General features: G+C 52.5%; 1 protein-coding gene across 1 annotated transcript; it reads left to right on the top strand.

Annotated features, from left to right (window-relative positions):
- Positions 1 to 4,118: 4,118 nt before the first annotated feature.
- Positions 4,119 to 8,716, top strand: UFC1 (ubiquitin-fold modifier conjugating enzyme 1). The gene is made up of 6 exons (XM_044990628.1): positions 4,119 to 4,276; positions 5,245 to 5,312; positions 6,963 to 7,026; positions 7,674 to 7,750; positions 8,229 to 8,319; positions 8,399 to 8,716. The coding sequence occupies exons 1-6, from the start codon at positions 4,154 to 4,156 to the stop codon at positions 8,468 to 8,470; spliced, it is 495 nt and encodes a 164-aa protein (XP_044846563.1). The 5' UTR covers positions 4,119 to 4,153; the 3' UTR covers positions 8,471 to 8,716.
- The last annotated feature ends 5,479 nt before the right edge of the window (positions 8,717 to 14,195 follow it).

A 14,195-nucleotide genomic window follows, 5' to 3' on the forward strand; every position in this document is an offset into this window, starting at 1 on the left:
CGCACAGCGTGACGCGTGGTGCAAAGCCCGGAGCAGAGGGAGAGCGTGTGAGCATGCGGCCAGTGGGGTGGGTGTGCAAGGGGTGTGCGATGCAGGCAGAGCAGGGTCCTTGTCCCTCAGGCTCCCAGTCAGCACCGCCTGGTGTGTTTGGATCAGCATGTGTGTCGGTGTGTGCGTGTCACTGCCCCCTGCTGGAGGGGACTGAACTCTTCAGCACTGTGGTTATATTGCCCTCCAGTGGCTGGACGTTTGAAAGGCCCAAAGTCCTCAGCAGTCCCCATGGAGAACAATGGAGTCTCCCTCCCTTCACAGAGAACAATGAAGGGTCCCCCTTTCCCTCCCCCCATGGAGGACAATGGAGAGGTTCCCCCACCTGCATCACAGCTGTAGTTGACCCCCCCTCTTGGTCACTTATCGGTGTACTGTGAGGTGATCCAATCTCTGAATCCCCAGTATGTCCTCCCCCCCCCCCATCTGAACAGAGTCCAGGGATTGCCCCAGTCTCAGGGCACACTCCTGGGGCACAAATCTATCTAGCACCCGCTCCTGAGAGCTGCAACCACATGGCCGCTGCCCAGCCCAGGGATGGCCCCTCAGATGACCCCCTGTTGCTTAAACACACCTGTGATGGGGTTCGGGGGCAATCCAGACCAGTGCAGGGCTGTGTCAGCGCTTGCTGTGTAACCTTGGGTGCCTCACAGTGCTTTGCTGCTGTAGCTCCCAACCCGGGACACTCACAACCAGCCAAACAGCCTGCAGGTCACACCCTGAGCCAGGGTCTGTGTGCTGGACAGTCCCAGGTCAGCCGCTCTGACCCCAGCAGCCAGTCCATAGCCCCACTCTGGGCTTCCACTAGCTTTGCGTACACCCAGCAAGGGTATATGATATAAATATATGAACAACAGGACCCAGGTTAAGTGATGCCAAATTAAAGGAGTAAAGTTATAAGGAGTTACAAGCAAATAACAATGAAAAAGCATCTAAGAGTCTAAAACTTAATCTAGCAAGATACAGGCTTGGGTCCAGGTGGTTTCTCACCAATATTAAGATCCCAGAGACCTTAAATACGCCCCTTGGTTGAAGGACCCCTCTTTCTCAGCGTGTAGGAGCTCCTCGTTTGTCTCGGTCTAATGATGGATGCCAAAGACGGCTTCCGTCCTTGCTTATATCTTCCTAAGTTCAATGAGCTTGTTTCACGATGCAGGCTGACCTCATGTGGGCTCCCCATCCCCCTGTATGGGAACGGGGCTTCCATTGCTTTGAGTCCACCATGCTTAATTAACACAGGAGACAAGTAAATAGCTGTGACATTCCCTCCTGTCTCCCCATTTGCTCACAGGCATGAAAACATAATATTATGAAGTATCCGCATTTCCTCCTATGGTGTTTACTACAGATATTTCACAATGATAGTAATCACCAGCGTGTCACTGGCTTTCAGAAAAGACCTCATGCTATACACTTCTACAATACAACATCTTTGTATAGACAGTCAGGTTTGCCCCCACCCCTTGTTAGCTGGAAGGGTCTGTTTACATGATATGTGAACACATTCTCCTTGTCTTTCAAAGTACTTAGGAAATAACTCCCAGGTGGGGATAACACATTCCTTTGTCTACTGCAGCCCTGGTTACCAGCTCCTCCGGACATGCCTGGTTTAAACACACTTTAGTCATAATTCTAGCATATATCCATAACTCTTACAACCCACCATGTACATACATCATGCAAGAACACTGATGATCAATGTGTTATTAGCTTTCAAATGACACCTCACAAGGCATATTCTGTGTAAAGATGATGACAATAGTGTGTAGGGTGTGAATACAGGGGTGCTTCGGTGACACAACACCTTCTCCCAGAACTCCACCTGAAGGTATGAGCCTGTTGGGTAACCTCTTCGAGGGGCATGTGACTGGTGTAACACGCACACACTTTGCACTGGATTCTCACCCCATTGCTCTGTACTTAATCACATGAGAAATACACAGATCTAGACAAAAAGAACAAACCCTCCATGCATTTTCCTGCCTCTGTTTCCACAGCACTCCAGAGCATTCTTTGGGCTGGGGGCAGAGTCCTCTGGGGCATCCAGGGACCTTCTGCTGCAGTGCACAGCTTGGGTTCTGAAACACAGAGCCCAGCTGCTTCCTTCTTCTATGAATCCTTTTTTACAGGCTAACATCACCACCTAGGTGTCCTTGGTCTTCTGCTGGGACCTTTCCACTCTGCAAACCCTCGGCTCCCTGCTGAAGGAAGTTAGAGGGAACTGGTTGCCTTAGGATGCGGTTACTCTTTCTAGCCTATCCACTGTCCAGTCAAAGCACAGTCATTCATCTCCATTGTCCCTAGTTTCGGAGGTATGGGCTAGGTCCTGCCAGCCCATGGTGAACACACATTGACAGCAGGACATTCCACAATACAGCAATGTTCATAGCAACAACGTAATCGTGTCACCCAGAATTTAAAAATTGTACAGATTTCCCCACTCATCACTGTGATCCTTTCGGGGTGACATGGTGAATGGCTACTGGCTGTTTTTAGCACCAGGGAGCCTTGTCTCTGCCCACCAAGGAAAGTTTGCCCCAAACTACCAAGTGCTGGCACCACGAGTGCCCCACTCCAGGCTCTGCAAGCCCAGCTCTTCCCTCCTCAGGCTGGCAATTTGCACCCCGCAGCCCTTCGGCTCCCTGAGCGAGTCCTTGGGGCAGAGCAGAGAGAACGTGTGGCTAAATCTCTGGCAATAGTTACCCCAGTGTTTTGCTCTGTCCCCAGGCACTGGTCCCTCCAACCTGTCTGTACGCCCTCACTTCATCGCACCCAGCCCCTCGATTTCTGGTCAGTCCATACAGACCTGTCTAGTCAAGAGAGCTGGGATCCACTTTTCAAGAGACACCCCCCCGGCAGAGGGTTGCCCCCATAAGGGATCCCCTCTTGTGCCTTTCTTTTCCCTTTTATATAGTCTCAGCCCTTTTGTCTCTTGTCATAACTAGGACGTTTTGTTGACTTCAGCTCACCCCGATGCTCCCCACTGTACAACAGCTGCTTGGGCAATTCTGTGTTTTGTATCGGCCCAAGCCCGCACCTTGTCTAGACTATAAATACTGGGCGGGGCTGGGGTGAAAGCTGTTTTCTCCTGGTGAGCTCTGAGAACCACCCTGCCCCAGCCCCCTGCTTCCCCTCCAGCAGCTTTGGACACAATATCCTGCATGCTACAGAACTCTGACATCCCGAACATCCAACCCGCAATAACCATGGCACCCAGCGAGTTCCTAGCGATCAGCAGAGACCACTCATGATCACAGCCCCCTTCGGTGGAATACTGCGAAGATGGCGCTAGGCACCGGAACAGAGGGGCCAGGAGGACATGGCTATGCCCTCCCGCTTTTTACGGGTTGTAAGGGCGAGTGATGGGAGGGAGAGGGGAGAGAGGAGCAAGCAGAGGGTGGGGCCTCAGGGGGAATGGGTGGTGCAAGGGCAGGGGCTCAGGGAAGGGGCCTCAGGGGAAGGGGTGCTGTGGGGGTGGGACCACAGTTTGGGCACCTGTGGGAGTCCCCCCACACACACTTCTAGGGACCTTCAGTTGTCCCTGGATGGTGATCACGGGAAATATGCCTGTCTGGGCATGTTCCTGGGCATGTTCCTGCGGAGCCCAGCATATGCGGGATCGGGGCAGCGGGGAGGGGGCTGCGGAGCCCAGCATATGGGGGATCGGGGCAGCGGGGAGGGGGCTGCGGAGCCCAGCATATGGGGGATCGGGGCAGCGGGGAGGGGGCTGCGGAGCCCAGCATATGGGGGGATCGGGGCAGCGGGGAGGGGGCTGCGGAGCCCAGCATATGGGGGGATCGGGGCAGCGGGGAGGGGGCTGCGGAGCCCAGCATATGGGGATCGGGGCAGCGGGGAGATTCCTGGCAATGGCAAGTTACCGCCTGGGCTGGGCACTGAGGGGGAGTGGCAGGGGCGGGGCGCGAGGCGCGGCTGGATCCCGGCTTCCTCAGCCCCGCCCCCCAGGCCATCCCTGCCATCAACAAACATGGCAGCGCTGCCCTGCCAATGCGCGCGGCCATTTCCGGTGCCCTCCGGAAACATGGCCCCTCTGCCCAGCCCGAGCCTTGCTGTGACACCACTTCCGGTCCTTCTCCCCCCAGTAAAGATGGCGGACGAGGCGACCCGGCGGGTGGTGGCGGAGTTGCCGCTGCTGAAGACGAACGCAGGACCCCGGGACCGGGAGCTGTGGGTGCAGCGGTTGAAGGAGGAATACCAGGCGCTCATCAAGGTTAGGCTCTTCCGCTTCCGGGAAGGGTGTCACCGGCAAAGGGGCCGGGCGGAAACCGCTTCCTGTCAGCGCTCTGCTACCGGGGTCAGGCCGCCCTTTGCCCTGGGGCCACCCGGTGTCCGGACTGGGAAGTCTCACTGTGGGGAGCACGCGCCCCTCTCGTACTGGCGTGGCCCTTCCCAGACGGTGGCCAGAGAGAGTCACACTCAAATGTGCTCCCCCATCTCTCTACAGGGGACATGGGCTGCCCCTTCTCCTCCCCCTGGGTCTGCCCCTTCCCCGCATCTCTGCAGCGGACCTGGGTCTCTGGAGCATTAGCCAGGCCCCAGTGGGGTTCCCTGTGCTCCAGGGGGTGCAGACTGCCCTGCTCCTAAGGTATCTGGGGCTGCAGGGGCCCCACAGTGCAGGGATCTGTGGGGGGAGTATAGCTGGCTCCCAGGCCCAGAGTGAAGCAGGTCCCCTGGAGGGACATTGGGGTGCCCCATGGCACCTACCTTTCCTTAAACTCTCCATTTAGTGAAGCCTAAAGGACAGGTCACCTGGAAACCAGCAACATTCTCCCCCTGTGGTGCCTGCCAGGCCTCTGTACTAAGGGCATCCCATGGGCAGCAACCGGACCCAGGAATCCTGCCGTCTGCCCCATGCCCAGTACCTCAGGGCTTGACAGCATCTGCTTTTGGTGGCTCTGTGCGATGCTAGTGCCAGTCTTGTGTTGCTGGTTGTAGGGCTTTTATAGCTGGTGTTCACCAGAGCAGTAATAGATCTTTCTGCCTTGTGAGGAACATCCCTACACTGTAAACATGTCCAGAGAGATCTCCATTACCTACGTAGATTTTGGGAACAGGAATTTTGGTTTCTCTGCAAGCTTCTGATGGATTGGGAGGCTAGACACAAACTGCATGGTATGGGGGTTCTGATTTTGTGGGGTTGCCTGTACCCACTCACTGCCTTTGTTTTTCCCTTCCCAGTATGTGGAAAACAACAAGAACGCTGACAATGACTGGTTCAGGTTGGAGTCCAACAAGGAAGGGACGAGGTAGGCATGTTTGTGGCTGCCATGGCTCCAGGCCCTCCTGTCTCTCTGATGGGCTTCCTCTGCGATAGCCCGCTCTCTAGGCTTTGAGGAATTGTGAGCATACCAAGTCCCAGTCCTGTGGGAGCCCTTGCGTCTGCACTGGGAGCTGTTGTGGCCCTTCACTGAAAAAGGAGCAGAAGGCTGAGTCTCTGGCAAACAGGTCTTGCCTTCCGATAGCTGCTGGAGTTAGAGGCATGAGCAAGAAAGGGAATTCTGAACAGTCCTTTCTCACATCTGTGTCACATCCTTCCTATCCTAATCCTGCTAGCTCTCTGGTTGGCCAGAGACCCCTCTGGGGTTGTGGGGAACTGAACGTCTACTGTGCAAAGCGTGCAGAACCCTGCCCGTCTCCCACCTCTCCATCCATCCACAAGGAGCAGGGAAGGCCTCAAACCCTTTTTCCCTTTGCAGGTCCCCCAGGTTGTGCCCTAATCTATCTCTTGGTGGAATAAAGTATAATAATCTCAGCCCCCTTGGTCCCTGGAGGCCATTTCTCATCCCTGCATAATAAATATGGACATGTTCCCATGCAAGGTGATTAGTGATCCAGTCTGCACTGTGCTTCCTGTGGCAGGAGACACTGAAATGCCACCCCTCCCTGGGCTGTGTGGTACCTCACCAGGAGCTCAGGGGCCACCCCCAATGTGTATACGAGGGAGCAGACTGCAGCTGCCCTTTTCAGTAGCAGGCAGATGGAAGCTAGGGACCTGCAGGCAATGTGGCTTGACTGCATGGGTCAAGATGGAGCACTGCATGCTGGGAGCTGTAGTCTCCATTTGGCTGCATTCACTGCAAGAGTGTTGGGGCACCCGGTGTGATCCAGTGGTGTCGAGCAGTTGGAGTTGGTACTGCCCAGCAGGAGGGAGTACAGTGTAGCTGGGTGCCCCCCGTGTCCATAGGCTGCCAGTCGTAGCTTGTCCGGCTGGTCCTCTTGGAGTTGTGACCTATTGCCAGGTGAGCTAATGGCTTCATAGTGCTCCCCGTGCTGCACCCGCCTTCCACCCATGCCTCCTCTGGGGCTAGGATAGGCATCGATCCCCTATTGCCATTCTCATAGAGGGGCTCAGCTTGGGCCCAGCTGTTAGTGACACTGCAGAGAGACGCCTGCCCCTGTGCTCTCACTACCAGCCACCAAGCCCGGGGCTGTGAATGGACCCCCGCTTGCCTGTCTGCTGCATGTGGTGCTGCCACGTCCCAGGCTTTGTCAATGTCAGAGAGGCCTTGGCCTGCAGCATCACTCTGTTGGGTGTGCGGTGCCCCATGTGCCCACACACAAAGGGACTCATTAGTTTGATGGGATGGAGCCTGGATCAACTGAGTGCCATGGAGAACGGGTCCAGGCTGCAGCAGCCAGAGCAGAGCTTTTAGCAAAATGTCCCATCTTGAGTCAGACCTGGCCAGCGATGGAGAATCCCCCACGACCTTGGTTCCAACGGTTAAACTTCAGCTTCCAGCAATTGGGTCTAGTTAGACCTTTGCTGCACTGAAGAGTCCTCACTTGTCAGATTTCTGTTCCCCACATCACCCCTTATCCGCCTCTTTGTTAAGCTGAACAGACGGAGCTCCTGGGGTCTCTCCCTGCCCCCTCCTTCCCATCTCTCTCTCTTGCAGGTGGTTCGGGAAGTGCTGGTACATCCACGATCTGCTCAAGTATGAGTTTGCCCTCGAGTTTGACGTGAGTGTCCCTGGGGCAGGGGTGTCTGAGGGAGGAGAGCCCGCCTGCTTTGCTCCAAGGCTGGGGAAGGGAGGGGTTTCTCGTCCACTCCCTGCAGCGCTGGAGGGAGCAGGTGGGAGCTGGCCCTGGCTAGGTTCGCAGCATCGCTGTTCCCCGGGGCCGCAGGAGCCAGGGGCTGAGGAAGGGAACACACTGAGGATGTTAACCGGGAAGGGACAGAGAATCGCCCGCCCTGCAGGGTGAGAGCGAGCAGGAAGGAGTCCTGTGGGACTTGGCTAGGGCAGCCCAGCCACTGAGCGAGCCGGGAGCTGAGAGCAGGGAGCCCTTTACACAGCGCTTTCAATGGGATCGTGTCGGGGAACTTTGTGTAACTTGGGGCTAGCAAAGGGCTCTGCCTCAATGGGGCCCTGCCCCTCCTAAACTAGGGTACCCCCCCGCCTACCCACAAGCTTCCACTTCAGCATCTGGGGTGTAAACTCAGTAGGGAGCTCACAAGGGGCCTAGGCTCAGTGCTCCCAGCTGTGTGGCTGAGCAGAGAGAGCAGCAGCTGGAACTCGGGGTACGCATACTGCTCCCTGTTCATGGGGTGAGAGGGGGTTGGCGTGGCCATGGGCCCACTGAGCAGGTTTTGGGGGGTTTCTTTGCAGATTCCCGTTACGTACCCGTCCACCGCCCCCGAAATCGCCATTCCAGAGCTGGATGGGAAAACGGCCAAGATGTACAGGTCAGGCAGCCCTGGCGCGCTCCCACCTCCGCTCTCTGCAGGCCCTAGGGACCAGAGCTCCTGACTCAGATCCCAGGCTTTGGTTGGGTCTGTCTTTATATCGCTTCTTCCATCCCGCTAATGTGTATAGGCCGTGGGAGGAGTCTCAGCTGTTGGTAAATGCAGCCGCCTCTGGGGTGGAACATGGCAGCTGTTGCTCAAAGCACAGGAAAGCGGCCCCTTGATGCAGGACAGGAAGTGGAGGAGATGCCATGTCTGAGTTGATCCCCAGGCGTCCTGGTGAGGCAGAGGAAGCTGCCTTGGGTTGGGATGGGGCCAGGCCTGTGAGAGCTGCAGCTCCGTTCTGGGGCTGATTGGGCTTGACACCCCTATGGCAGTGCCTCCGCATCTCCCGTGGTCCCATGAGGCTGGGCTCTGTCTTCCCTCAGTGTCTCCTGTGGCCGGGGCTTCTCCCTCACGTCTGTTTTGTCTCTTGCAGGGGAGGGAAGATCTGCCTGACTGACCACTTCAAGCCCCTGTGGGCCAGGAACGTGCCCAAGTTCGGGCTGGCCCATCTCATGGCCCTGGGGGTGCGTTTCCATCAGTGGGGGGTTGGGGGAGTCTGTGTCTGAGCCGTGCTCACAGCCCCCTGTGCTCTTTGCCTTGCAGCTGGGCCCGTGGCTGGCAGTGGAGATCCCGGACCTGATCGCCAAGGGGCTCATCGAGCACAAGGAGAAGTGAGGGGTCCAGGCTGTCAGAGGCCGGCATGGTGGCTCCAGATGCTCCGGCGTCAGACCGTGTCCTTCCACGCAAACACAGCAGCCAACTGGCCCCGCAGCCCTGCCCTCAGTGTGGGGCAGTGGACCCACTGTGCTGGGGACTCACGATTCCTGTCCGCTCCAATTCCATGTAACCCCTGCCCAGTTCCTGTAGGGGGGAGCTGCCCAATCTCCCTCCAAAAATCCCCCAATAAAAACTGTAGCCTGACTAAGGCCTGCCTGGCTGCTGCCGTGCCTGGGGGCTCTTGCCAGGGGTTGTGTCCTGCTCAGGTAGCTGTGCTCTAGCCACCTCCGCTGAGTCCCTGCTGCCACTGCACCAACTGCAACATCCTGATGCTTCCTGGTCCCTCCTGCTTAAAGAGACGGCTTGTAACTGAACCGGTTTCCAATTCACCATACCAGTGAGTGGGGGGCTGGCCCCTGCGAGTGAGGCTCCGTCCAGTTCTCCTAAAGGACTCCCTAAGCTGGCCCCCTGGGTGTAAGAGATCCCCCTCCCCTGCTGTGCTGCCCAGGGCTTCTCCCATGCAGGGGCTGAGATATGGCCCCTGGAGCCCTCAGTAACTTCAGTAGGCGGCTCACTTCTTGTCACTCGTCCACCTAGCTTCTACCTGCACAGAATCGCACAAGAGGGTGTCAGCTGGGGCTAGATCAATGGTTTGCGCAGCACCTAGCATGGGGAGTGGGGGAGGGAGAGGTCCATGGCTGAGGGTCCTAGGTGCTACTGTAATACACCTAATAAATAATAAGAACGTAGAGTACTTGTGGCATCTAAGAGACTAACACATTTATTTGGGCATAAGCTTTCATGGGCTAAAGCCCACTTCATCAGATGCATGCAGTGGAAAATACAGTAGGAAGACACACACCACACACACCCCCCCCCATGAAAAAATGGGTGTTGCCATACCAACTGTAACGAGACTAATCAATTAAGGTGGGCTATTATCAGCAGGAGAAAAAAACTTGTAGTGACAATCAGGATGGCCCATTTCCAACAATTGACAAGAAGGTGTGAGTAGGGGGAAAATTAGCATGGGGAAATAGTTTTTACTTTGTGTAATGACCCATCCACTCCCAGTCCTTATTCAAGCCTAATTTAATGGTGTCCGCAAATTAATTCCAGTTCTGCAGTTTCTCGTTGGAGAATTGCGACTTTTAGGTTTGTAATTGAGTGACCAGGGAGGTTGAACTGTTCTCCAACTGGTTTTTGAATTTTATAATTCTTGACATCTGATTTGTGTCCATTTATTCTTTTGCGTAGAGACTCTCCGATTTGGCCAATGTACATGGCAGAGGGGCATTGCTGGCACATGATGGCATATATCACATTGGTAGATGCATAGGTGAACGAGCCCCTGATGGTGTGGCTGATGTGATTAGGTCCTATGATGGTGTCCATTGAATAGATATGTGAACAAAGTTGGCATCGGGCTTTGTTGCAAGGATAGGTTCCTGAGTTAATGTTTTTGTTGTGTGGTGTGTAGTTGCTGGCGAGTATTTGCTTCAGGTTGGGGGGCTGTCTGTAAGCGAGGACGGGCCTGTCTCCCAAGATCTGTGAGAGAGTGAAGGACCTTATCAAAGGCTTTCTGAAAATCCAAGTACACTGTATCCACTGGATCCCCCTTATCTCCCTGCTCGTTGGTGAGATTGGTGAGGCACGATTGTCCTTTACAAAAGCCGTGTTGACTCTTCCCCAACATATTGTGTTCCCGTGTGTGTCTGATAATTCTGTTCTTTCTATAGTTTCAACCAGTTTGCCTGGTACTGAAGTTAAGCTTACAGGCTTGTGATTGCCAGGATCTCCTCTGGAGCCTTTTTAAAAATCGGAATCACATTAGTTATCCTCCAGTCATCTGCTTCAGAGGCTGAGTTAAGTGATAGTTACTATCACGGTTAGCAGTTCTGCAATTTCATATCTAAGTTCCTTCAGCACTCTTGGGTGATACCATCTGCTCCTGGTGACTGTTTAATTTATCTACCTAACAATAATACCCAGTGCCTGGCACAGGCTGGGGCTCCTAGGAGTTACTGTAATACCCCTAATAAATAATCCTGGCTGTTAGCTAAGGCTGTAGAGCAGACTCTCTTTGTCTCTCTCTCTAAGGGGTCTCGGTGCCACTAGATAGGACAGAACAGCACACCCGGAAGGTGCGTGGGTTACAGCAGCACCACACCGCCTGAGGTGCCGTACCAGCACAAATGCTGTGTGCGGAGCAGGCCATCAGCTCCTTTGCAAACATCACTAATGCCTCTAGCCTCTGTCAAAAGGAGGCTGACGGGTGAGACGAGACTGAGCGAGAGAGATCAGGGGGGTGATGACGTCTTTGGAGTAATGATGTCACTGGACTGATGTCACCGGAAATGACGACATCCCGACTGCGATGTTACAACCTCACTCTTTCCCTTCTGGGGCCTGACCTAACCCTGTGTGCCCTGAGTGGGCGGCTCACTTCGCCTAGGGAGGGAGGTGATTACAGGTAGTGTGAGGCCCAGGACTGCAAAACCAGTGGCCGGTAAGTAGCACCAGCCCCAGGGAGGGGAAAGAAACACGGGGCGGGGAAAGGTAAGAAAGTGAAAATGGAGAGAGAGAGAGAGAGAAATGTGTTTTAAATGATGTGCAAATAAACATTATGGGGAGAAATGCCTGTTTGTAAATGGTAACAAATCTCTCCAGTGCGCTTTCCCTCATGAATAACTGGAGACGGGCCTGATCCGGTCCTCTAGGGCAGCAGTTCTCAAACTGGGGGTCGTGCCTCCATTTTAATGGGGTTGCCAGGGCTGGTGTTAGACTTGCTGGGGCCCGGAGCTGAAGCCTGAGCCTCACCGCTTGGGGCTGAAGCCTGAGGGCTTTCGCCCTGGGCGGTGGGACTCAGGTTACAGGCCCCTTGTGTGGGGCTGAAGTCCTTGGGCTTCGGCCCTTCTGCCATCTAGGGCGGTGAGGCTCCGGTGTGTGTTCAGGCTTCGGTCTCCCCTCCAGAGGTAGTATAGTAATTTTTGTTGTCGGAAGGGGGTCACGGTGCAATGAAGTTTGAGAATCCCTGCTCTAGAGTCTACCCTCCCTACCTAGAGAGGCATTTGGGGCATGGCCCAGCACCCTACCCCCAGGAGTGATGCACTATCCCTAGAAGTGATAAAGAACTGCAGAGAAAACAGGGAGAAAAGCTCCAATGTAAAAAAAAAAAAAAAAAGAGTGGGGAGCCTTAAAATACTTGCAAAGAGCCCAATAAAGGAAAAAGGCACAGGGGTAGATCTAGGCGTTACCAAAACCTCCCCAGTATGTTTCGCCACATGAATATTTGAAAAGAAAGTAAAAGGCCGCCCTGAGATGTTGTAAAAGGGATTTTTAATAATCTGTGAGATAAGTGTTATATTTTTATTACACATTTTTTCTTAGAAAGCAAAGGGTAGGCTTTGTATTGAAAGATAAACCGAAGTGTTGGCATCCTCAAGTATTAAAAGGGGAAACCAATACAACAAATGGGAATATGGCACCACAGAGGTGCTGTAGTTGTGTGTTCAAGTAGATACTCAGGGATTTGTAAAAGTTCTGTCAATCAATTTTTTAAATCAGATCATCCCATTTTCCCCATCTTTCCTCAAACAGGTCAACTGCTCATCTAATACAGGCAGTAGATCACTCCATTTCTTTTGGTTCTTGTATTCTCCCTCTGTAGATGGTTTATGTTTTTCAGTCAGAGTGTTAACATGCATGTGTTGGGTGCAGCCACAAACATTCCAAACAGGTGCCCGTCTTTAGTTCACTTCAGACACAGCAGGATAATGTTTCTAGCCCTTTGGCCACAGGAACTTGGGGCATGTGGATCCTGAAAGGACTTTTGTATCAATTTTCTCACATCAGACCAGTGCTTTATACCTGATTTTAAAGCCAAAAAGAAAGCACATGTATTGTCAACGTATATATGCTTTTTTATGTTCTGATTAACCCCTTATACCCATTGATGGAGAAAGCACTTGTAATACAGCTACATTTTAAATTGTTACAGTTAAAAGCCACGCAAACAGGATAATGTTATTAAAATCATGTTATTTGTACTGGTGCAAAATAAACATCACTACATGTATGCAGGTGCTCACCCTGTCCTTAAGGGGGAGGGAATTGGGGAAAATGTCCAGGTTTTCACATGACACTAGTTAGCTTACTTTTAAAGCCATAAACACACACACATGCCACCAACCCATACCCCAGTGGTTCTCAACCCGGGATATGCAGAGGTCTTCCGGGGGTACATCAACTTATCTAGATATTTGCCTAGTTTTACAACAGGCAACATTTCATTTCATACAGACAATGACTTGTTTATACTGCTCTGTATACTATACACTGAAATGTAAGTACAAGGTTTATATTCCAATTGATTTATAATTATATGGTAGAAGTGAGAAAGTTGGCAATTTGTCAGTACTAGTGTGGTTGTGACACTTGTATTTTATGTCTGATTTTGTAAGCAAGTAGTTTTTAAGTCAGGTGAAACTTGTTGCAAGACAAATCAGACTCCTGAAAGGGGTACAGTAGTCTGGAAAGGTTAAGAGCCACTGCTGTACCCCATTCCTCTCCCTTCCTAAATCAGCTAAACAGATATTCAAAGTAATTGAGATTCTTGGTTTAAGACCAGAAGGGACCATTGTGATCATCTAGCCTGACCTCCAGCACCAGCAGAACACAGGCCAGAGAACTTCCCTCAACATGGATCCTATTACACAGATAAACCACTTGAAGCATAGATACATTCAAACCAGCCAGTGTTTTATTGCAAAGCTACATCATGCACACAAACATACGGGAAATACGGGAACCTGATTGGCTGCAAACTAACAAATGGGAAAGACAATGGCAAATTGTCAGTTTATTTAACTAGCACAAACTCCTAAGAAAAGTTCCTTGAAGAAGCAGTTGGTTTTTCTCTGGCATCTTCAGCTGTGTCTGGGATCACCAAGCAGGAGTTCTCCATGGTAACATACAGACCCGTTTTCATGGATTTATAGATTCCAAGACCAGCAGGGACCACGATGATCATCTAGTCTGCCCTTCTGGATAACACAGGACAGAGACCTGCCCCAAAATAACATATTTTGAACTAGAGCACATGTTTTGTTTTTTTTTAAAAAACAATCTTCATTTAAAAATGGCCAGTGATGGAGAATCCACTACAAATCTTGGTACGCTGTTCCAATGGTTAATTGCTCACACTGTTAAAAATGTACGGCTTATTTCCATCTGAATTTGTCTAGCTTCAGCTTCCAGCCACTGAAGTTGTGTGTATAAAACAGAGAAAAAGCATTACATCCATTCTGAATGGCTGCATTATGGATCACCTCCTCCCCTGCAATACACCCCCTTCCCACAGCACACCCCCTCCTCCTTGTTACAGAAAGTGCTGATAGTGTTAAAAACTCACAATAATGGGGATAACTGTCTGCAGGGCAGTGTTTGTGGAACAGGGGAAAGGCTTTTCGCCAATTTCACAGTCCCCATATGCTGCTGTTTCAGTGTGGTACAAAGGGATATTGATGGGGAGGGGGCAGCAGCATGAGCTCTTCAGAATTATAACACACAGAAATATCAAACAGCATTGATCAGCATCAGAAGTTTGCACTGTAACGTGTAACCGACATGTGTGACTGTTGCTTGGTCTTTCCTTCTCTGTCCAGAAGGAGAAGCATGCGCA

The sequence above is a fragment of the Mauremys mutica genome, chromosome 17, assembly GCF_020497125.1.
Source record: "Mauremys mutica isolate MM-2020 ecotype Southern chromosome 17, ASM2049712v1, whole genome shotgun sequence".
NCBI classification, from domain to species: domain Eukaryota; kingdom Metazoa; phylum Chordata; order Testudines; family Geoemydidae; genus Mauremys; species Mauremys mutica.

Bases quoted from the DNA above. Each gene is read 5' to 3' on its own strand.
- UFC1 (XM_044990628.1), top strand. From the start codon at position 4,154: ATGGCGGACGAGGCGACCCGGCGGGTGGTGGCGGAGTTGCCGCTGCTG. The intron at 5,313-6,962 runs GTAGGCATGTTT...TCTCTCTTGCAG, and splicing joins TCCAACAAGGAAGGGACGAG to GTGGTTCGGGAAGTGCTGGT. The intron at 7,751-8,228 runs GTCAGGCAGCCC...TGTCTCTTGCAG, and splicing joins AAAACGGCCAAGATGTACAG to GGGAGGGAAGATCTGCCTGA.